The sequence below is a fragment of the Diplotaxodon limnothrissa genome, linkage group LG4 (genome assembly GCF_057381915.1).
Source record: "Diplotaxodon limnothrissa isolate DT_005_m linkage group LG4, D_limnothrissa_male_GT1.1, whole genome shotgun sequence".
Lineage (NCBI taxonomy): Eukaryota > Metazoa > Chordata > Actinopteri > Cichliformes > Cichlidae > Diplotaxodon > Diplotaxodon limnothrissa.
Genome location: NC_140599.1, coordinates 28110389 through 28135093, shown reverse-complemented (window position 1 = coordinate 28135093; position 24705 = coordinate 28110389). Strand labels below are relative to the sequence as shown.

The 24705-nt window shown below is 39.3% G+C and overlaps 3 protein-coding genes across 3 annotated transcripts; 1 reads left to right on the top strand and 2 right to left on the bottom strand.

Annotated features, from left to right (window-relative positions):
* The first annotated feature begins 1957 nt into the window (after nucleotides 1-1957).
* On the top strand, nucleotides 1958-23885 carry LOC146634078 (alpha-2,8-sialyltransferase 8F-like). The gene is made up of 7 exons (XM_085351797.1): nucleotides 1958-2672; nucleotides 7212-7286; nucleotides 7418-7492; nucleotides 8619-8763; nucleotides 19808-19920; nucleotides 20004-20096; nucleotides 20175-23885. Exons 1-7 carry the CDS (start codon nucleotides 2572-2574, stop codon nucleotides 20650-20652), a joined length of 1080 nt encoding a protein of 359 aa, XP_085207923.1. The 5' UTR covers nucleotides 1958-2571; the 3' UTR covers nucleotides 20653-23885.
* LOC146634079 (uncharacterized) lies at nucleotides 10828-18165 on the bottom strand. Its single transcript, XM_085352765.1, has 2 exons — nucleotides 17243-18165; nucleotides 10828-10858 (listed from the first exon to the last, which is right to left on the bottom strand). The coding sequence occupies exons 1-2, from the start codon at nucleotides 18163-18165 to the stop codon at nucleotides 10828-10830; spliced, it is 954 nt and encodes a 317-aa protein (XP_085208891.1).
* On the bottom strand, nucleotides 13730-14365 carry LOC146634080 (uncharacterized; the record flags this gene model as incomplete). Its single annotated transcript, XM_085352881.1, has 1 exon — nucleotides 13730-14365. A coding segment is annotated over one exon (636 nt), but the record flags the coding sequence as incomplete, so codon positions are not given.
* Nucleotides 23886-24705: the final 820 nt, after the last annotated feature.

The window sequence follows — 24705 nt, the reverse complement described above, 5'->3', positions numbered from 1 at the left end:
AGATGATGCACTCATGTTATTAGTTACTGTTCTTTAAAGCAAACAAAACAGCACCATGAACCATGCATGAACTATGCATTCGCCTCAGGCAGTGGAATTCAAAGAAATACAACAGGAAGAGCTGTATTAGTTCATAAAGAACTCAGTGGTTTGCTCTCAGAGTGCATCTCTGACTGTTTAGTGTTTATAACCCAGTTGGACCCTCAGGTCATCAGGTGCAAAACTCTTCTCAGGGTGCTTTCAGTTACTGTTTCTTAAAAACAATCTGCCCACTGACTTAGAACTTTATCTACATTAAAAAAACCCACATTCAAACACTTTTTATTCTCACACGTTGGGGCTACTGTCAAAAATTGTGTGTATCTGTGCGTGTATGTGAACACTAAATTGTATTTTATCTGTGTAAAGTTTTATTTTGTTGTTATTTTATTGCCTTAAGCCATTGTAGACCTGATTTTCATGCTTTTATCTTTATGTCTTCATACAATGAAATGTCCTAGAGAAATAAAATTGAGGTTGACGCTGACATCGCCATTGACTACTCAGACTTGGAGCCTCCAGCTGTTTGCGTCAGTGTCTGCAGCTGAGTATAATCATGGCCAAAGAATGTAAAACTGCAGCTACTATTCACATAGGAACAGCAAAATTGGACAAGAAGATTGGAAAAATCTTGATCTCTACTGTGACATTAAGATGGTAGAGTCAGAATTTGTGTAAACAACATGAAAACATGGATTCATCCCGTCTTGTATCAACAGTATAACAGTTCAGACTGCTGCTGTCGGGGTGTATCAATGTGAGGGATATTTTCTTGGCACACTTTGGCTCCTTTAGTTCCAACTGAGCAAAGTCTCAAATCCCCACCCTGTTTGTGCTAACCATGTTCCAGTGTACATTATCTGCTAATATGTTCAGTAGGATAACATGCCGTTTCACAAATGGTTTCTTGAACATGACAATGAGTTCACTGTACTCAAATGGCCTCCAAAATTATCAGATTTTAATCCAACAGAGCAGCTTTGGGAACATATAGACATTCACAGCTACAACCCTGTTCATTACTACTCATGACAGGTGTACAATAAAAAGTTAACAACACAATCCTCCATCATTAGAGAGACTTGAGGCTTCTTACACGCACAGGACTGCATAAGGCTGAGGAAAACTCCTCTGTTAAAACATTATGAATGTTTAATGTGCTTAAATAGCTAATGGGGTGTTTGAGTGGAAATGACATCATCTCCTATGAGCTGCAGCTGAAACCAAACAGAAAACGCCTTATAATAAACATGGATGCAAAACTCCAAAGAACTTAAAAAACTTAAAGTGAAGTTGCTGTGATATACAACTGGTATCCCATAGCATGTAGGAATTATGCCTTTATTGCAAAGAAAGAGAGAGAGAGAGAGAAAGAAATTTACCACTGACAACTGGAATTAGTGTGGGAGTAACCATCTGTTTATGATTATTTATTGTGAAAAAAAATTCCCATAAATGTAACTAGTTTAACATAATCCTCATTATGATTTACTCCAAGAATTTAATTCCACTTCCACCACACAATTGGCAACATAGAAAAAGTTAGAAATTATGGCTTCCTCTTTCTCTCATTTTTTCCAGCTGTTAGTTACATAGAGAAAGACCAGCTGTAAGCTTGCAAAGTTTCACACGCGAATCAAAGAAGCTTTTGTGTGCGTTAATAAGAGTTTGGTAGGTTTTAAGAGCCCCTCTGATTGGAGGGGCGATCATAGGCTCCTGCCTCCTCTGACTCTCATTGATTTTGAACGTTTTTCTGATCACACACACACTCACCAACACACGAACCAGTCGAGTCAAGAGACAACTGTGAGCTAATTCAGTACAGGGCACTCATGTTACTACGTGCTTTTAGTGCAGAGGGGAGAGGGGTTTAGCCAATGTGGGCAGAGGGAGGGGAAAGTACACACAGAAGCCCGAGAGAATGGGGCTAAAACAGAGCTGTAGTTGAGAAGAAATGGCGGACTTTCATCGTGTGAGCAAATGACAAAAAAGGTGCGCGACAACATAAAGAAACGGACGAGCAAAGCAGAAGTGGCGAGAATTTAAGAGGGATGTGGAGGAACGTTCTATCGGTTTCATCTCGGCTGACTGCCACCAAAGTGTAACGAGAGGAAACAAGAGTAACAGAAGTGCGCACAGGGGCTCAAACTTGTCTCGACCAGTCTGGCGGAAAAGAAATCATACTAGACAGAGAGAAATGACTGAATTTCTGGTGCTTAATTTATCGAGGAGGGATTTGAACCACAGAGGCAAATGAGACAGGAAGAGAGTGAGCGAGGGAGGCGGGAGTGATGAGTGCGTAAAACAGCAGACAGGCATGAGGAAAAAGATTAACAGCCTTCACTGAGCCGGCGTGTGTGCTTGTGAAGTACTTCGTGGCAGTGCAAACCGAGTTTGGAAATATGAGAACATAGGCAACGGGACAGGGTAGATAAAACAAGCGCGTGTTGCGCAAGGTAAAAGGAGGAAGAGAGGGAGAGAGACAGACAAAGGTGGGCCTCTAAAGGGAAAGACTAACAGGAGGGGAGAGGTATGAGGGGACAGCTCTCGAAGTCTTTCTTGTCTCTCATGATCACTCTCGTCTGTCTGGGGAGCCTGATGACCACTCTCATCTGGTACAAGTCGGACGGCAAGTGAGTGCATAACTACATTTGTGCCTAGAGAGCAAAAACTAAAGAGGCCGTGGAAGAACGATTGTGCTCACCGTATAAAAGTAGCAACAAAGATGTGAAACTAGAAAGCGAACATTTCTGAAGAAACTTTAATTGTGCCTATGCCGGTGTTCTGATAAACCATCCTACTTTGGCAAAACGTCCTACCGTAAGTAGTTTGTGCACATTTCTGCTGTCACAGAGTAATTCCAGCATAAATTTAAGTAGGTTTGACGGTTTGCCACTTTTGGCCATCAGAGTATGCTTGTAGCTCATATCCATAAAGCCAGGACGGTTTGCCACTTCATTTTACCGGTTTAAGTATGCTTGTAGGTCACATTCACAAAAGTAGCATGGCTTGGAACTTAATTGTACCCGTCAGAGTGTGTTTCTAGCGCTTATTAACAAAGGTAGGGTGATCTGCCACTTAATTTTTGCTGTTAAAGTATGCTTGTAGGTTACATTCACAATGGTATGACGGTTTTGCACTTAATTTTACTCGTCAGAGTATGTTTTGAGCTCATATTAACAAAGGTAGTTGTCAGAAGACAGGATCTATGTGGTTGGAGGAAAAAACTGTTGAGTTTTAAAAAGTCATCAGTTCATAGCTGTTAAGGCTGGTTGCTATAGTAACTCGTGTGAGTGGCAGGAGGCGCTGGGACACACACACACTGCATTTGGGGTCAAACACAGAGAACGGCAAACAGGAATTAAACTCTGAAACAAATTGTTCCCAAGAGAAAACTGTAGGTCCGATCACAAAGATTCTTTCACTGTGAGTGGTAGGAACTTCCAGACTACAACATAATAAATTTCCATGCCTGTAGAGTGTATTATACTGACGTGGTGACAGTGTAAAGACACGCTCTGATGTTAAATTTGAACCGAAAATTGAGAGCAGGTTTAGAATGGCCGTCTATGGGGACAGAGAGGGAGGAGGCTGCGCTTTGATGGCATTTGTGTGAAAACCATAAATATGATCTCAGTGAGGAAGACACTGGATGAAAGTAGACAACGATAGCTACGTTTTGATGTATAAATTATACATGTAGGGCAAACGGTTTGGGTGGGAAAGGAAGAGAAAGACCTTTTTTTCAAATTATTCTCCAGACTCACAACATGGATTTGGTCAATAAAAGTCCAAAGTCTTGTGACCTGTAGAAGTTTAAATGATGTTTCTATGACAAAGTATGGCCGAGCGGTGGACCTTCAAAGTGGCCTGGGTTGGGACCTTTTTTCAGGCCCTTTCCCATAGCACACCATTCCCTATCGAGCTGTATGAAACGGTATAATAAATATGGGGGTTGTCTCAAAGCTGTGGGGCGTGATCAAAATTTTAAGCGGAATAAGATAAGATAACCTTTATTATTCCCACATGTTGGAAATTTGTTTTGTCACAGCAGGAAGTGGACAGTGCAAAAGTTATGAAGCAAAAATTAGAATACAATAAGAATAAATACAGTACACAACTGTACAGAATAGAATAAAATAAAATATTATATACAGTAGAAAAAAATATACAATAAGATAAAAATAGAATACAAATGCTATATACAACTGAGTAAAAAAACAACGATGCCAGAAAAGATTATTGCACTTAGTGTTATTGCACATGTGTGGATGTGTGTGTTTGTTCAGTTAAAGTCTTTGTTGTGGAGTCTGACAGCAGTGGGGAGGAAAGACCTGTGAAATCTCTCCGTCCCACACCGTGGGTGCCGCAGTCTCCCACTGAAGGAGCTGCTCAGTGCTGTCACAGTCTGCTGCATGGGGTGGGAATAACGGTAATAATAATAATAACAATAATAAATCTGCCAAATAGTAATAAGTGTGCCATAGGCACACTTAAGCACATTTCCTTAAAGTGAAGCTAAAGTGTCAAAAGTAAAGGACTTTTTCAGTATTTCTGTTATGATGTTTTCTGATAAATAATGCGACTGCCAGCGTTTTGGGGTCAAGGTTTGGGGACATATGGACCTGTAGCCTAGATATTTAAATAATATATTCAGCCTTTTTGGAGCTGAAGAAATATACCTCAAATCTGAAATATGAAAATGTAATAACCTTTTGAAATATGAAAATTAAAAGGTGTTAAGTGTTGAAAAAGACATGATAAAATTCTTGTATTAAAGCTACATTTAGATATTAGGCTGTTGAGTGAGACAGCGTAAGGGTTAAGGACCTCGGGAGTCCAGGCTCGCCCAGGAAAGTTACTGTGGCCCTTTAGCTGAATTCTGCTGATACACTTAAACTGTAAGTTACACTAATTCATGCAGTTTTGTATTCATTGCTCAGTTTAATTCGTTTCACTCTAGTTCGATCCTTCTGCAGCAGTCGTAACCCCCGGACTGAGACATACATTGAGCTTAAGCAGGACAGACTTTGAGAAATACCCCCCAAGTCTCTATGAAATGAAAGATATTCATCGATCAGCTTGCAAAACAAATTTTCTGCAATCTAAGACAGATAATTCTATAGTTTTATAACTGTGGCTAAATTTGTAAATGTAAATATGCATTGCTTTATTTATTTATTATTTGAATAGCAAGCCTTATTTAGACCAACGCACCCCTGTCAAAGATTGACATAGATATGGTGTGCTGTATATGATGGCTGTTGCATTATTGTGTATATTCCGTTTTACCACTTAGGTAGGACTGAATTAGTTTTGATTCATTAAACTAAATATTTTAAACCCTATCCAAACATAAGTCTTGATATAATATCACATAGCTACTATTAATAGCAATAAAATGTTTCTTTTTATCATTATTTAACAACAACAACAACAACAATAGTAATAGTAAAAACTAGAAAAAGTTGTATTTCCTGTGAGAATGCAATGAGAATGTTGTGTAGCGGAAATTTTCTGCTGAAAAAAGCAGAAGCAGAACTATCTTCTGAAAAGAGGTGTAGAAGCTGAAGTATTTGCTATAGACATCTTTATTTGAAAGGGTACACTGAAGATTAAATTAAATTAAATTTTATTTATATAGCGCCAAATCACAACAACACTCGTCTCAAGGCGCTTTATATTTTAAGGTAGACCCTACAATAATACATACAGAGAAAAACCCAACAATCATATGACCCCCTATGAGCAAGCACTTTGGCGACAGTGGGAAGGAAAAACTCCCTTTTAACAGGAAGAAACCTCCGGCAGAACCAGGATGAGGGAGGGGCGGGGCCATCTGCTGTGACTGGTTGGGGTGAGAGAAGGAAAACAGGATAAAAACATGCTGTGGAAGAGAGCCAGAGATTAATAACAAGTACGATTCAATGCAGAGAGGTCTGTTAACACATAGTGAGTGAAAAAGGTGACTGAAAAGGAAAAACTCAATGCATCATGGGAATCCCCCAACAGCTTATGCCTATTGCAGCATAACTAAGGGAGGATTCAGGGTCACCTGGTCCAGCCCTAACTATATGCTTTAGCAAAAAGGAAAGTTTTAAGCCTAATCTTGAAAGTGGAGATATTGTGTACTTTTAAATACTCTAGGAACAACAAGTAAGCCTGCAGTGCAAGAATGAAGTGCTCTACTGGGGTGATATGGTACCACAATGTCATTAAGATAAGATGGTGCCTGATTATTTAAGACCTTGTATGTGAGGAGCAGGATTTTGAATTCAATTCTGGATTTAACAGGGAGCCAATGAAGGGAAGCCAATATAGGAGAAATATGCTCTCTCTTTCTAGTCCCTGTCAGTAACTCTTGCTGTAGCATTTTGGATTAACTGAAGGCTTTTCAGGGAGGTTTTAGGACATCCTGATAATAATGAATTGCAGTCGTCCAGCCTGGAAGTAATAAATGCACGAACTAGTTTTTCAGCGTAACTGTGAGACAGGATATTTCTAATTTTAGAGATGTTGTGCAAATGGAAGAAAGCATATTACATATTTACATATTTGTTTAATATGTGCATTGAAGGACATGTCTTGGTCAAAAATGACTCCAAGGTTCCTTACAGCATATTGAACCTTGAAGCAGGTGGGCTACAGCAGCAGGTGACCACACACTGTCACTGCTGCCAGCTAGGAACAGGAAACTGAGGCTATCATTTGCACGAAGAAGTGTTTAAGTCATGAACACCAATTGCATGCAAGATTATTTAATCTTTATGGAGGTTGGAAGGATAACAGCCAGGATAACATATCATTCAGTCCAACTGTCCTTTGTAAATAATTACTTAAGTTGTCGGATCAGTTTAGTTGAGTAAAAATTAGGAACAGTTGCTGTGATATGATGTAATATAATTATATTATATTACGTATTATAATTATTTAGTTGCACAAACTGGAAAAAAAGGACAACAAGCAAGTTTTAAGTACAGTGCTTGACACTGACTGGAACAATACGTCACTCTGAATCACTAAGTTGTTCACACCAGGATGTGTGAACAACTGACAACAACAATGAAATGCTGTTATAATATGTCATCTCTTTTTTCTGCATTTTCCTGATCTGTATTACTTAATCTGACCAGTTTTCTTTGTTTTTGTTGTTTGTTTGTGTTTTTTTGCAGACATGTGAAGCCTCACCAACCAGCTTCTCAAAAGAAACATGCCGCAAAGCCCTCAGAAATTTGCAAAGGCTGCAAGTGAGAGAAAACATAACAGTCTCAGAATTTCCCCGAGAAACCTCTTTGTTTATGCCATCGTCAAAAATGAGCTGTGCAAAGTCAGCTGTGCAGATATGATTCTGTTGACTGTGTGTTTGTGTGTTTCACAGGGAAATCATTAGCAAGGTACAAGAGCGTTACAATCAAACCTGGAAGAAGCAGGAGGAGAAATACTTAAAATTCAGGTAAGAACCAATTTGCAAACACTTCCAATTTTTTTCTATAGAAATTACAAATCAAAGTAAAATGTTTTACTAAATAGGAGTGTGTGTGTCTGCTCGAGTAAATTTTTAATTAAAAATAAAATAAAATTAAAGTCACAGATGAGCTCTGCAAGCATAATATGATCCCTACCACAATATATTCAAATAGTGTATCGATAACAGGATTTTTTTATGCAAAGATTTGATTGAGGTATCAGCCTATCAGGTATCAGGTGTCATCAGCCTCATGTAGGAGTCAGTGAGCCAGTAGCTTAAACCAAAGGAGCCCTGCAATGAGGGACGATGACTTTGACATAATATCTCTGTAGGCACAACAAAGAATACTTGAGATATTTACCATGTGGGTAAATATCTCTTTAAGACTATGTGACTGAGACTTTCTATTAGCTCGAGCTGCATAAAACATTAACAGGAGTTGTTGTTGTATTTGTTACCTACAGCTGAAAGAAAGATTTTTTTATACCGATTACTAAAGCTAACTGTGTTGTAATACACTGCTCTTTTATTTTATTTTTAACCTTTTCCTGTTTAACTTTATATTGATCAATGTTTGTTCCTCCCCTCACTCACCTGTTGTATGCTCTCCTGCCCTGTGGGTGTACTGATGTCTCATCTCTCTCTGTCTATTTATTCACACTGAACTATTTCACTGAACACGTCAATGAACATGAAGAGAATCAAAAGCATTAAAGAAATGGTATTCCTTGGCATTACGTTAAGGGACCGATAGCAGTGGTTTCATTTAGATTGGCAATGTCTGTTAGTATAAATTAAACAAGCATCAACTTTAAATATTGACAGTTTTCTTAGATGTCACACAGGCTTTCAGACACATGGCTAATATGCATTTCTTATAATGGCATTAAAATTTATTTTTATTCGAGATCCAACCATTGTCATGTTTTTAATAAACTAATGTTATTTCCTAAAATATTCTTCTAATTTACTGCATAATATGAAATTATATGACAATCCAGATAGCTTGTATTTTGAGAAAAGCAATATTTCTGTTCCCAGTTAATAACTGCGAACCGGTTTGTCTGGTAAATAGCTAGCCTGTGTCAACAAAGTGTTTTATATTCCCCAGAACTGATCTGAGACTTAAGTGCAATGGCATTGACAAAGCAATCATTACCAAGAATAACACTCCAGTGGGGTTGAAGCTCGTTTATGATGGGGAAAAGAAGAGGACTCTACAGGTGAACAAAGAGCTGTTCAGCATTTTTACAAAGGTAGGGTTTTTTGTTTTTGTTTGTTTGTTTGTTTGTTTGTTTGTTTGTTTGTTTGTTTGTTTGTTTGTGTGTGTGTGTGTGTGAGAGAGGCGGGAGGGGCTGGGGCTTGCTTATGTAAATACATACACAGCCATATGTAAGTAATGCACCATCACTTTTAAAAATATGTTTTTAGAAGTATTACAAACAGGAACTTAAATGCTACACCCCCTCAAACAGATACAAATTAAGTGTAGTGGCAATTCCTTTACTTTTGTATGATCAAACGTCCCACAACTTAAAGTCCACAAGCCACTGCTGCACTGAGGTAATATTTCGTACGCAGGCAAAAGAAGTCCATTGTCCAAACCTTTTAGTTGAGAGTTTTGGTTTTGGTTTATTTATCCATTTGGCAAGCAATAACAAGATCCTTCCTACTGCTTCTCCTGCTCTGGTAAAAAAAACCATAGGCCCACCCCAATGCATGCTGGTCCTATACCAGTCTCTTTATTTATAGAAACAAAATGGCCCTACAGCTCTTACTGACTAATTTAACAAAATAACAACAAACAAAACAAATCATTTAAAACAAAATATTAACCGACAAATAAACCCCAAAATATAAGTAAACTAACAACAAACTTTAACTAATTTCAAAAATAAGAACAAAAACAAAAATAAAGAACAAATAGCTCCAACACTCCGGCCCCTAATTGTGCATACAATCACAATTACTTTAAAGTCCCAAAAGGAGGAGCTATTCCCTTAAACAAATCCTTAATTTTCATTGAGGATTTTCTTCACGATGAGGCTTCCAGTAGCAAAATAAGTTTTGTCACTGGCCTTTCCAAAACACTGGTCCTTGTTTGTAGTCTCACAGAACGCACCAAGCCTTTTGCATCCTGGTTTACATTTAAGACTTTCGCCATCATCCATGATCCTCTTGGAGCTGTAGCGTCTGCAATTAAAACAACATCTCCAGGTATAAGACATCTTTTAGTCCTCATCCATTTTTGTCTTTCTTGCATCAGAGGTAGGTACTCAGAAAGCCATCTCTTCCAGAACAACTCTGCCATGTACTGTACCTGTTTCCACCTTTTCCTGACATGCAAATCACTTGGATGAAACAGTCCTGGTGGAAAAACTGGTTTATTTTTCAGCAACAACAAGTGATTGGGTGTCAGTGCTTCAAGATCATTTGAGTCATCTGAAACTTTAGTAATGGGTCTGTCGTTCATTATAGCTTCAACCTCACAGAAGACTGTGTGGAGTCCTTCATCATCCAGAACTTGCTCCTTAAGAACTGAGGCTAAAATATTCTTTATTGAACGAATGAGACGCTCCCACACACCACCTTGGTGAGAGGCTGCTGGAATGTTGAAGTTCCATTTCATGCCATCCTGAACAAAAGCCTTTTGAATTTTGGCATGGTCCAGCTTAGTCAAACTTTCTTTCAACTCTCGATTCGCCCCAACAAAATTTGTAGCATTATCAGATCTGATGGTCGAAACTGGGCCTCGTCTACAGATGAACCTCCTCACAGCATTTATACAAGAGTCCGTATCAAGTGTATATGCAATCTCCAGATGTACTGCACGACTGGTGAAACAGGTAAAAAGAACTCCATACCTTTTAAGGAGACTTCGTCCTCTTTTAACACTTATAGGTCCAAAATAGTCAACTCCAACCTTTGTGAATGGAGCTATGTCTGGCAGGACTCTCTCTTCAGGCAGATCCGCCATCTTTTGTTCAACAAACTTTCCTCTGTTGCGTCTACACGTGACACAACGAGAGATGATTTTCCTGGCAGCAGAATTTGCATTTAGTATCCAGTAATTTTGTCTTAGTTTTGACAGCATGTGTGCTCTTCCTGCATGTCCCAACCTTTGATGGATATGGCGTAAAATCAGTGTTGACACATGCATATCTTTTGTCAAAATTACAGGATGCTTTAATTCCATAGGCATGGCTGCTTTATTCAATCGGCCACCCACTCTGAGGATTCCTGCATCCAACACTGGATCAAGTTTATAGAGACAATTTCCCTTAGAGACTCCTTTGAGGCCATTGCGGATTAAAGCCATTTCAGTCGTAAATTTCTGTTGTTGTGCATATTGAAGAATAGCTTGTTCTGCCTTTGCCAAGTCTTCTGGAGTGAGATTTCCTTTCTTCAAAGTGGTCTTAAATCTTTCCATTCTTATCTCCACTTCTTTCTGACCTTCCGGATCATTCTTATTCAAACCTGCAGCAAGCAACTCTTTCCTCTTCTGTGCCAACAACACCAAGACCTCTTTCATCTTTAAAAGCCAGGCTACAGAGATTTTAAGTTTTGCCCAAGACGAGAAGTAGAGGATAAAATAGCTGGTAGGATTTTGTAATTCTCTCACAATGGCATTCATTGTCAGGTCCCTTTTGACCTCTGGGTCATCTGCAGAAATTACACTGTACTCCACATCCAGTTTAGGCCATTCCTTTTCTGACTCATAGAGAAATTCTGGCCCTTTTATCCATCTCCTACATTTGAGGAGATCCCCAGCTCTCATACCTCTGGATGCGTCATCTGCAGGATTCTCCTTAGAAGAAACGTATCTCCACTGATTCACATCTGTTGCTTCCCGAATAACAGCAATTCTGTTTGCAACAAAAGTATTGAATCTTCTGGTTTCATTGGAGATGTATTTCAGTACTGTTGTGCTATCAGTCCAAAAAACTGATTTTTCCAACCTGACTTGCAGCTCCTTTTGCAGAAGCCTGTCCACCCGAACTGCAAGAACTGCAGCCGTCAATTCCAACCTGGGAATTGTAGTTTGCTTGAGAGGAGCAACTCTAGCCTTTCCCAGGATAAAAGCAACATGCGTGACGTTATTCTTTTCCAACTTTAAATATGACACCGTTCCATACCCATCTTGACTTGCATCAGAAAAATGATGAAGTTGTGCCCTATCTGGTCTTCCAAAGCAATTTGGTTTAATGCAACGTTCCACTTTAAACTTTGAAATCAGCTGGAGATCCTCCAGCCAATCACGCCACCGCTGGGAAAGAGAGTGGGGAATAACTTCATCCCACTTCAAATTTTGTCGGCAAAGCTCTTGTAGCAACAGTTTAGCTGGCATACTGAAGGGAGACAAGATTCCCAAAGGATCATACAGTGAGCTGACCACAGACAAAATTCCCCTTCTGGTTGTTGGACGGTCCTGCAGGGAGGTTCTGAACTGGAACTTGTCTGTTGCTATGCACCACTGTAAACCCAGTGCTCTCTCAACTGGAAGTTGATCTGTGTCCAAATCCAGATCCTTAATTTCCTTTGCTCTTCTTTCCTCTGGGATTGACATGAGCACTGTGCGACTGTTGCTGATCCATTTTGAAAGCTTAAATCCTCCTTTAGCGCAGATATCTGTCAGCCTCTTCACCATGTGCACTGCCTCCTCTTCTGAAGCAACAGATTTCAAACAATCATCCACATAAAAGTTTCTTTTGACTGTATCAACCACTTCAGCTGGAAACTGTTGTGCATTATCATCTGCAGTTCTCTGTAGAGCATAATTTGCACAACTTGGCGAAGATACAGCTCCAAACAAATGCACTTTCATCCTGCATTCCTGTGCAGACCTTGAAGTGTCGCCATGTTGCCACCACAGGAAACGGAGAAAGTTGACATGTTTTTCTGAGACGTGAACTTGGTGAAACATGGAATCAATGTCCGCCATTAACCCGTTTGTGCCCAGATTTTTTTCAGAGTTGTAAGGCATATCATTTTATCAGTTGAGTCCCTCTGAATCATGTTATGTATTTATTTTTTCCATTTTGTACTTTTTTTTGAAGAAAATAGCATTTTTATGACTGGCAACAATTGTTGCCAGTAGTCACACAGCTTGTCACTAGGTCAAATGTCACCTAATAATAATAATAGAGAAGTAATAATAATAATATAATAAGAACAAAATAATAATATAGTCATAATAAATAATAACAAAAAGGTGGAGCCTCAGGTTCCCCCTGTATAAAATTCAAAACATCAAACAATTTGAACTGATTTCTTTATTCTCAATTTTTTTATACTCAAAAACTCAACAAACATTTTTTTCTTAGAACCTCTAAAAACATATATACATATATAACATATTTCTTCCCATACATTCCATCATCTTTCATGCATGTTCTACTCAGTGTGGTACTTCTTGAAGCACTCCACATGTAGTGGCACATCACACTTTCCACATGCAAATGATGTGCGTCCGCCGCAGTTCTTGCATCGCTTGTACCTGCTACCAGTGTTGCAGGGCCAGTGGTTCAAATTATCAAACCTGGTGGCATCAGTTATCGCCACCGCCATTGAAGATCTTCTGCCCTGCCTACTTGGCTTTGTTCCATGGCGCAGGAGGAGGGTCTGGGCTACCAGCCTCTGGAAGGAGAGGAGATCCTTCTCCCCGCTTTTCCAGGACCTAAATGAATGACAAAACAAGCATGATAGATGCATGAATGTGCATCGTTTCATCCTTTCTACAACGTCATGCCCCATATGTAGAATGTTCTGTAAAAGCAATATCACACTTGAGTTTGTGATGTTGGTCTGGATATCATCACTGTTGCTCTTGTCGACCGAAGAGCACTAGCGATGACCTCGAGTCAAACATCACCAACTCGATTGTGATATCACTAAATAACATACAGCCTTGTGTATCTGTAATAGCACCAGCTGTTCACCATGGCACTGTTCAGGGCCCAGCTGAAGCATGGCCACCACCACTTCTTGGACCGGATGTTGACTCTGTAGCGGCTGACAAACTGGTCATGCAGGTCCACTCCTCCCATGTGTGTGTTGTAGTCCTGGATACACTTGGGCTGTCTGACCTTGTCCATAGTCCGCTTCTGTTTATTCCATCTCTTCGCCTCAGTTTCGGTGAACTCCCTCTCCATGTTCGACACCACGGTGACCACGCTGTTGTCATTCCACCTTACAATCAGCTTCTCTGCCTCAACCAGATACTCAGCATCTCCTCTGGGTGTCTTCTTGAAGGTCTGGGGTGCTGTGAAGGGAACGTTCATCCTCAGTCAGGTTGAGCGTTTTCCCTTTTTGTTCAGCGTAGAGATTGGACATTTCCAGTGTGACATCTCTGAGGGACTTGGGATAAAATGTGAGGAAGATATCCACTGGATCATCTGATGTGAAGCCAGGATCATGTTCTTTGGGGACATAGCGAGGGATCTGATATTTTTTGTTGGCTTGTGCTGGTGCTTTGGCCGCAATTTTGATTTTTTTGAATTTCCTGTCTTGGTTCTTAGTTTTGTGGAGCATGGGCCCAACAATCTGACTGGTCACATTTTCATTTGTGCCACTGACCTTTCTAGTCTCTGTCTGACTCACTGAGGATGAGCACCCAGGATCATCATCGGGGGGATTTGGCAGCTGCATGTCCGAATTAGGTAGAAAGCCTTCACCTTTGAGTATTCTTGATGGGAGGCGGTTATGGTCACCAGTGGCCTCATCATCAGATTGGTCACTGTCACAGTCTGTGTCATGTGCGTGCATTTCTGACTCAGGCACAACTGTGATGTCCGCCACAGTTTCAGAGTCCTGCAGCATGGCCAGGATCTCTGCTACGGTGTACCTAAGGAAAGGACAACATACATGTTAGCTAGCAAGCGAATTTTAGCTAGCAAGAAAATGATGTATGGTAATGTATAAAAATCCTATACACAGAGGCCTTGAATACCTGTGAATTTATTTAGCTAGGAATTATTCTAAAAGGACTAAAATGAGCCATTGTACATCATTCTACAATTTTAAATAAGTAAATTAGGAGCAATCCTGCAGACAGTGTTTTCCTTTAGTTAGCGACATGCTATGTGCCCACTGGCAACTTTTGTTGCCACTCACAGAAATAAGCCCATGAACAAAAAAATATTTATCCTAGGTACAATTTTTTTGGGGAGGGTTACTCTAGAGACTTGAATGATTAAATAATTATAAATATGTTTGGGGGGAAAGTCATAAGAAATTTATGAAAATTACCTCTTTCCAGGATGATTTGCATCCGCCATGTCTTCAGCCAGAAAGAGCGGGAAGCAGATGATGTCATGCGATAGGAAGCACTTGGAAACGATTTTTTAAAAATCAAAACCTTTGTCTAAGTTGTCTACTAGCATATAAGTGGAAAAAGTTGCATTAGTACCTTTGAGATTTTTTATTGTGAGTCGAAAATGACAGTGATAAACTTTGGCAACAATTGTTGCCAGTGGGGCAAAACGGGTTGCAACAGGCTCTTGTCTAAATCTGATCAGAACCCCAACCAGCGAGTTTGTGAGATCAGGTCCCTGTAGAAGCCGACTGTTCAATGATGCTCCTTTATAAGTTGTTCCACAGTCAAATACAACTCTTAATTTGCCCTTTGTGGGATGATACACTCCATGATGAGGGATGTACCACACCTTTCCATCATCTTTGTGCAACTCATCTACAGGCACAAACTCGGCATATCCTCGTTCAAGCATGTTGTTTACACATTCAGTGTATTCATCCTTATAATGAGTATCCTTTTCAAATCTCCGTCTGAGACTCTGGAGACGCTGCTCCGCGACACAGAGGTTATTTGGCAAACTGGAACCTTCTCTCCTGAAAGGCAAATCAATGTGATAATGATTTCCAATAAGCTTTATTGAACTACTAACAATATCCATGAAACACAGATCCTCTCTAGACATTTCAGTCTGCTCCTCTGATGATCTTTCATTAAAATCATGATTGTACTGTTTAATCAACATGTCTTCAAGACGCTCAACAGAAATCCTATTGGCTGTTACAGCAGTGCAGTTGGTTTTATTTCCACTGTTACTTCCAGTGCGCAGGGGACCATTTATGACCCAGCCAACTTTTGTTTTTACAGCATAAGGTCCACCTCCCACACTGTTTATCACCTTCCATGGCTCCAAAACATTGGAAGCATCAGTGCCTATCAGTAGTTCCACATCTGCATTAACGTTGTACAATTTAACAGGTTTAAGATGAGGCCACTGATCGATGTCGCTTTGCTGGGGAATATTAACTGTAGAAACTGGCATAGTCTTTTGAGTCAAAACATCTGGCAATGGCATGAAATCATTTGCTTCCAAACCAGACACTTCCAAACCAGACAGAACTTGTGTACTAACAATCTTATCTTGACTCGTTGTTCTCAAAAAGATATTGGTCTTTTTACCTTTTACATTCAGCCTTTTTGCCAAAGTTTCTGTACAGAATGTACCTGAACTTCCAGGATCCAAAAACGCATAAGTTTGCACAATTTTATTACTCTTTTGGCTCTTAACTTGAACTGGAACTATAGAAAAAATTGCATCAACTTCATGACCAGCCCCAATATACCCACATGTCTGAGTGGTTGCAGTTGAAAAGTTGACATTAGAGTTTGTCCTCTGTTGAGTTTGTTCCGAAGACGCACCTGGATCCTTTCGCTCTATATGAAGAACCCCTGGGTGCCTTTGGTGACACACGTCGCAATCCAAACGACTCCTACAGTCTTTGCTTGTGTGACCAACTTTTAAACAACCAAAACAAATTCCCCTTTCCTTGATAAAAGTCAACTTATCCTGATGCGTTTTAGCTTTAAACTGCTTACAATTCTCTAGTAAATGATTGCTGTGTGAACAAAACAAACAACTATGCAGAACGGCGGAAGTTGTTCTGCTTCCAGTTGATTGAGTTTTGATTCCTGGCACTGTACTGACATTAGTGGCAAAACTACTTCCCTTTTTTCTTTGCTTGGTAGAACTTGAAGCTTTAAAGCTGCTTCCAGATTGTGAGTCTTGTATGTTGCCAAACACTGGATCTGATGCTACTTTTACCTGTTTTATTATAAAGGTAACCAGATCAGTGAATACTGCTCTGTAACCATTTTGTTCCTGCAGTTCATAGGCAACAACTCTCCATTTTTCCCTCAATTTGTATGGAAGTTTCATAACAACCATTCTCATATTTGAGGGCAAATCCAACTCCTTCATATAAACAACTTGCTGCATTAGATTCGAACATCCTTGAAGAAAAAGAGAGAATGACTGTAGACCTTTCACATCCTCACTTTTAATAGGTACCCAACTCACAATCCTCTCCATATATGCAGAGGCAATTTTATTTTCGTTCCCAAAATGTTCTTCAAGAAGATCTTTGGCTGTGGAATAGCCCTGCTCAGGTGGTAAGTGCTGACAACTATGCACCAAATCCCTAGGCTGCCCCCTAGTGAACTGCTCTAAAAAATGCAAACAGTCGCTCCAGTTATCAGTTTTAGCTTCCACTCCATTTTCAAAGGCATTCATAAATGATCTGTACTGTAAAGGGTCTCCATCAAACACAGGGATGTTTCTGGCGGGGAGGACAGAAGATAAGTTTTGTTTTACAAGCAAAGTAGTGATGTCATTTTGTTTTTGCATAATATTTACAATCTCCTTCGTGCAATTCCCAGTCAAAGTAGGAGACTGAGGCTGTGTTTGCTGCGTCACTTGAGCTGAATCATCAACCTGATGTTGGGTTTGACTTTGTCTAGGTACGATTACTTGTGATTCAGATGCAGAATTTATACCAGAGTAATCTCTTGATGTTGGAACAAATGTATCGGCACAAGGATTTAAACTAGGCGCTTCTTGTACGTGCCCTCTTTCAAAATAAGAGTTCATTCCATCAGAATGCTCAGAGCTACAAACTGAATTTATTTTTAAGACACGAAGCTTTGCATTAGTGGCTGCCAGCTCTGTTTCCAAGGATAATGTCTCCTTTTCTTTTCTCAGTTTCTCCTTTTCTTTTCTCAGTTTTTCCTCTTGCGCTTCGATAGAATGTTTTTTCTTTAATGCAGCCAGTCGCTCCATGAGCGCTGCCTTGTCAGCCGCAGCTTTAATGCATGCGGAAGATGTTGATGAAATTCGACTTTGCTGTGACAAGGTTTTTGAAGGTGGTTTTACACTTGAGATATTAGAGACACTGTCTTCAGGTTTTATTTCATCCAAACTTTCAACAGCTTTATCATTGCGAACAGTATTGTTTTGTTCAGTATACGGCTCGCCCGCCTCCTGCAACCAAACCTTTACTTTGTCCATAAAAACAGAGAATGCTGTCACCTTCGACTGAAAATGTGCAACTTGCCTTTTCACTTCATCTTCTGGCAGTGGCAAACTTAAAAAGGATTCTTGCAAAGCGTTTGCATCTTGATAGCATTTAATAAACTTCCCAAATTCAGAAGACACTTCCTTAACGTTTTCATGTGAGGTCATTAAAGCGGAAATTTTCCCCATGTACTTAGATGCTTGCTTACACATTGAACTGCGCTTTTCTTGGCATGTCTTTATATACAAATCCAAACCTTTTGGCGTAAATTTAACGCTTCTTTTCTCTGCTTGCATCTCAGTGTCATCCTCTCGTTTACTCTTAATATCCGACATTTTTATTGTCCTCTTGGATTATTTCAAACTTTATAAAGATGCACAGCACACTGAGAATCCATAGCCTAAAGTACAAACATGACATCCATTTACCTGCCTTTTGCAGCGAACAAACATTTCCACGGAGGGCATTGGCATGTTTCAATTAGCGATCCAATTATGCACCAATTTAGTACGTCAAAACTCAGTTCATCAGTCTTTGTAGTGAAATTATGTCTTTAAACTCCAATAGTTTCACCGTTTTCCTTTACGGCTTAAACAATATTATCACTCACCAGCTTTGACGAACGAGTGACATGTTGATCCAGGCTTCAACATCAAATCCGTCTGGATTACTCACCAGACGATCCAATAACTTTTATTCGAGTTCGACGGTGATCCTTGAAATCCTTATATCCATTAATGAAGGATTATTCCTTTGTCCACGGGAAGGTTTTTTACTTTGTGTAGTGGCAATTCCTTTACTTTTGTATGATCAAACGTCCCACAACTTAAAGTCCACAAGCCACTGCTGCACTGAGGTAATATTTCGTACGCAGGCAAAAGAAGTCCATTGTCCAAACCTTTTAGTTGAGAGTTTTGGTTTATTTATCCATTTGGCAAGCAATAACAAGATCCTTCCTACTGCTTCTCCTGCTCTGGTAAAAAACCATAGGCCCACCCCAATGCATGCTGGTCCTATACCAGTCTCTTTATTTATAGAAACAAAATGGCCCTACAGCTCTTACTGACTAATTTAACAAAATAACAACAAACAAAACAAATCATTTAAAACAAAATATTAACCGACAAATAAACCCCAAAATATAAGTAAACTAACAACAAACTTTAACTAATTTCAAAAATAAGAACAAAAACAAAAATAAAGAACAAATAGCTCCAACACTAAGTATAAAGTATACACCAGTATAAAAAAGGAGAAGCAGAAAAACTGCATAGTAATAACAGACATGCAGTCATTTCATCCATTTCAAATTCTTTTATTTGTTTTTAAGTGTCTTAATGGTCTTGCCCCTTCTTATTTGTCTGAGCTGCTTCACCTTTACATGCCTTCACGCTCTTACATCAGATAACCAAATGCTTTTGATTGTCCCGTAGACATTTTGTAAATCCAGAGGAGGCACAGCCTTTGCAGTTTTGCCTCCTAAAATGTGGAATGAGCTGCCAGGCAGGCTCCATCTCTTGCTGTTTTTAAAAATCATTTAAGAACACAGCTTTTCTCCTTGGCTTTTAACCCAGTGTGAGTTGTTATCTGTGTTTAACCTCTTGCTCTTTGTTTGTACCTGTACTGATTTATTCTTCTGTTCTTGTTATCTTATTTTTTTTAAACATTTTAATTACTCTGTTTCGACTGCAATTCGGTCAGTTGTTATGAAGTGTTTCAAAAATAAAGTCAAATCCAGAATGAGAGATATAAAAATATGTAAGCTACCAAACCACAAAAGCTAAGGTGATATAGTAGCATCTCAACCAGCAAAGCAACAAATGCTGATTTAGTTCAGTATCAGTTTAAATTGACAGAAAACATGTGTGAATTGAAGAGGAAAGATTATATATAAATCCTTTTTGCTTCAACATTTGACATCAGCAACAATGGTAAATGTTTTTTTTATAATGCCTTATTTGTCGCTGTCTATTCCAGGAGAATCCTTTTTCAAGTAAGAAATGGGACACTTGTTCAGTAGTTGGGAATGGTGGGATCCTGTCTGACAGCAGCTGTGGAAAAATGATTGATTCAGCTGACTTTGTTATCAGGTGAGAAAAGTGTCCAATGTAGACCAAATTCAGAGTGGAAATTCCACATAACCATTCCTGTGTCTACTTTTTTGTTTGTTCAGGTGCAACTTACCTCCTTTGGAAAATGGATATGAGAAAGATGTTGGCAGCAAAACTAGCCTTGTGACAGCAAATCCAAGCATCTTCACACAGAGGTAAGCAAGAAAAAAAGTTGCTGCCACCTCACATTACTTATGAGTTGTTGCTCAAAGTCAGCTATTTCTTTTGCACAGGTATGGCTCCCTGGTGGGACGCCGCCTTCCATTCGTGGAGAGTCTTCGCAAGTACGGCAACTCTCTGCTGCTCCTTCCTGCCTTCTCCTTTGGTATAAATACTGCTGTGTGTCAGCGAGTTGCATATACAATAGAGGACTTTAAAAGCCCTATTCGACCTGTTTTCTTTAACCCTCAGTACCTTGACAGTCTGGCTCAATTCTGGAGCTCTGAAGGCCTGAAAGAAAGGCGGCTCAGCACTGGATTAATTATGGTTAGCATGGCCCTGGAATTGTGTGAAAATGTGCATCTGTATGGATTCTGGCCCTTTAGTAATCACCCATATGGCCTCTATACCCTGACTAACCACTACTATGATGACAAACCAGCTAAAGCGAGTTTTCATGCAATGCCAGCTGAATTTAACCGCTTGTTGCAGCTGCACACTGAAGGGGTACTCAGGCTTCACCTGGGAGACTGTGAATCAGATGAAAAATAGTTCCCAGGGATAGACAACAGCACAGAAGCAAAGTGCAGAATTAAGTGCCTTCTCTATAGCCTCAGGATGAAGTTAGACACTCAATTCATTTCATATGTGTTTAAGAAAATTTAGACATTATTTTTGGTTAGTGGAAAGATGGAAAATGGCCACATAGACACCTTCCTTACCTTCCAGCAACCAAGACATTTGCACTGATGAGTGCCTCTTTAACCCTATTTATTAAACAGATGTTCCATTTGGAGTCTGGAATGATTTTAATGCAGTTTGATGCCTGTGTAAGGCAGTTGCTCTCAGTCTAGTGCCTCATGAAAGATTGATCTCACCTTATATTCTGAAATACCTCCATTACATGAAGACGTTCGTGCTGAAAAGCTTTTTAGAAAGAAAACGAATACACTGAATGTAAGGCCTATTTTGACATTTTTTAAACTATTAACCTCTTTGTATTTTAGTACCAGCTGGTAATGAATGTGTAGTGCCTGATAAAATCACACAAATGTGTGTTATGCTTCGTCACTGCAGTGACCAGACGGTGATAAAAAACTTACTGCCACAAAGTGGCAACATACATTTATTGGTAAAATGTTAGTTGTGTAAGTTCTTTTTATCTCATTGTTAATTGTAAATGTAAAAATGTAATTGTAAAATTTGCACTTAGAGTGAAAACCTCTGTTCAGAACAATTTCTTATGCAATATTTGTACCAGTATTTAGGTGTGTCTGATGTAGGTGGGAATGTTGCCTTTTAGGCTGGTATTTTTAAAGTATTAGCATTGATTTTTGTCATGCAGAAATGCCCCTAATAAGCCACGATGTTAAAATGACATGCCTCCTGCCATTAAGGTCCCGCTTTTGCTTCCACAAGAGACATTAGACCTTTGTGGGTATCCTCTGGTGTAACTACACATTGGCGCTGATGTGTAGTTACGTGTTTTGTGAGGTGCATGCCAAGTTACGTGGAGTATTATGCAAGGTTTCTTAGCATAACACTGCATTATAAAGCTGTGAATTATCACACCTGACATCTCTTGTAGCAACGGCAACATATTGTGAACATTTGTATATTTTGTTTTTAACAGTATGTTATAAAAGGAAAATGAAATTCAAATGAATACATAAATATCAAAAAGTGTGGCGCCTTTCACTTCTCTAACCAGGTGGGGAAAGATTTATCTGGATGTCTCAGTTGGAAGATTTAGTATCTCAAGTGCTTAAAAACTTGCTGTCTTTTGGGCATTTTTGTGGTTAGTGTATATATATACATATATTTATATGCATTGTTTCCCTTTTATTATTTTTATAATCCTGTTTTGTGTTTTTAAATACAGATTTCAATAAGAAGCACAGCTAATATTAGAAAGTCCTATGACCAGCGATTGTAATTACTGTAGCAATGATGAGCATTCCATTTCTTGATAGATTTCTTGGCCTCTTCTTGGTAGATTTGAAATATAGCAAAAGAATACAACAGTTTTGCAATGTCCAGATAAAAGAAAAAGCTCTCAAGTGGCATATAAAATAGTGTAAAGATATACATGACATATTTATTCTTTATATAAATGGTAAATAATAGAGCTCTTAAAATATATCTCTGTGGAACTCCTATCAATATACTGACCACTAGGGCACTAAGACACTTGACTTAATACCATTGGAGATACTTCCTAATAGACAGAAGATTTCATGATAGATGGCTATGCATTCAACCTTTAGGTTGCCAATGAAACATAGGAAGAAATGAAAATTGTCTAATTTGCCTAGGGACACCCTACCAGAGAAAAGTAACATACAACCTTCTCTTCTAACTATAAGGTTAAGGGAGCTTAGTCACTTAAACCTTGGTGCAGAGAGCTGGAGACACCATGGCTGAGTAACTGTTCGTCATACTTATCTGAAGTTTGCCATCTGGGGTGAATGTGCAATTAGTGACAAAAAAACTGGCAGGCCCATGATGCCATGCACACACCCTCATAGCTGTTCCTGAAGTTAAGTCACTCTGACTCAAGTAGAGTCCAGCAGACCTGCGGACATGGAAAGTAACGTGGAATTTATAACCAAGGCCTCAGTTATTGTATTTACTAAATGGTTGTTAAACATGTTTCACACTAAATGAAAGCATGGGTTCACAACAACTTAATTTTCTTATGCTTAAAGCTGTTAGTGATGCAGACAGATAATTGATGTTTTATGATTTTAAAGTTTAGTGCATTCTATTTACAGCGTTTTCACCAGAATATGCTATAAATAACAGTGCAGGTGGAAAAATGGGTCTCCAGGGGTCAATGGTGAAACTGCATCCGAAAACATTCAATTGTCTCTCCAGTACAATACTCTCTCAAAATAGGCACACTCACCACAGTCCAGGAAGGGGAATCCAGGGAAGGTCTGTGCAGAGGGAGAAGACAATGTCGGATCCTTTGAGGCAAACACACACGAGCAAAATACAAGCTAGGAGCCAGTGCTTAACTAACAAGGTAGTTCAACAATCCAGTAATGACTACCTTAAGTAATGGCTGATGATGAGATCAGAGGCCAGAGGGGGTTGATTATCTTCAGGTGTGTAGACTCAAGGGTAGGAACACGAGTGAGTACTGCCTCACAGCACAGACAACAACAAACAATAACAGACAGAAGAGAGGAGAAAGAAACGGAAGCCTAGAGAGAGACAAAACAAACCCTGATATGTCAGCCAGGTAGGACCGAGGGACCACGACAATGTATGATTCTCTCAGAGAGGTGCATTTTTGATTACCTTAAAGAACTGCATGTCTAATAAATTGATCTGATAGTAGATTTCTTAAATATTATTGGTCAAATATTTTAGAAAATACAACTTCCCACCTCATGCATGAAATCACAATCCTAATTCAACCCCATCACGGACACTTTGAAACCTGTGGGATCTTATTTTGAAAGTTTGATTGTATTCTATTGTACAGTATTGTACTTCCACCCTTATGAGATACTGGTGTCCAGGTTCCTGTAGTCTGTAATGGAGCTGCTGTCTGAGGCGCTGTCAGAGTGTACTGAGTGCGTTGGCATGCCAAGTTGTAGCCTGTAATGAGGTGAAACCACACACTAGGCCTGGATATTTAATTAGACAGACTGCTAGGGAAGTATTTGTTGCTCTAAATCTCACATGGCACACTCCACTTTTTTGTTCAGAAACAATAATATAATAAGACATTTTCCCTGTTATTGCACTTGTGTCTTTTTAAAATAAAGTGTACAAATTATTAATGGAAAATAAATGTTTTCTTGTACTTCTTTTCTAGCTCACTAACTTTGTCTTTGAGAAAATCCTAACTGAAGGTACAGATGATGTAATAAGTTCCAGATGTTTCTTGGCAAGATTGCTTAGAGAAGGGAATGTTGGCTCATTTTTGCAAGACATAAACCTGAAGTACAATAATCATCTTTAACTCTGGGAATGGGACCTTTTTATTTATTTATAATTTTCTTTTTAGATTTCCACCTGAATATGTTACTCTAAAATCATCTCGACAATTCTGGAAAACAAAACCAGCGTGGGTTAGCTGCCAGTAAAATTATGCCATGATGTCAATTTTTGTAAAACGATATAACTGATGTGCATGATATTGTTATGAAGGAAGATCAGGTTATTAAAATGCTCGTCTCCTGTTGATGTGTCATGTTGTGGTGTCCTGCATGGCATCGATCAGCAGAATCTGCTGATGTGCAATTGAATTACCTGCTACTGAAGGTGGAAAACAAATCATCCTACACTGTGACTTTGTTTGGTCTTATGTGAAACCTACAAATATTTAATCAAATCCAACACGTGACATCCTGTCACAGAGTTATTCTGATAGATCAGGGGTGGGGGAACTCCAGGCCCTGAGGGCCGGTGTCCTGCAGGTTCGAGATATCACCCTGGGTCAACACACCTGAATCAGTAGTAATGAGTAGTTCATTACAAGGCCTCTGGGAAACTTCAAGACATGTTGAGGAGGTCATTTATCCATTTAAATCAGCTGTGTTCAAGGACACATCTAAAACCTGCAGGACACTGGCCCTTGAGGCCTGCCGT

Excerpts from the sequence above, each read along its gene's own strand:
- LOC146634079 (XM_085352765.1), bottom strand. The coding sequence starts at position 18,165 with ATGTCGGATATTAAGAGTAAACGAGAGGATGACACTGAGATGCAAGCA. Across the intron at positions 10,859-17,242 it reads ACCCAACATCAGGTTGATGA|AATATGCACAACAACAGAAA; the intron begins TTCAGCTCAAGT and ends AAGCTATTCTTC.
- LOC146634078 (XM_085351797.1), top strand. The coding sequence starts at position 2,572 with ATGAGGGGACAGCTCTCGAAGTCTTTCTTGTCTCTCATGATCACTCTC. Across the intron at positions 2,673-7,211 it reads TGGTACAAGTCGGACGGCAA|ACATGTGAAGCCTCACCAAC; the intron begins GTGAGTGCATAA and ends GTTTTTTTGCAG. Across the intron at positions 8,764-19,807 it reads TGTTCAGCATTTTTACAAAG|GAGAATCCTTTTTCAAGTAA; the intron begins GTAGGGTTTTTT and ends TGTCTATTCCAG.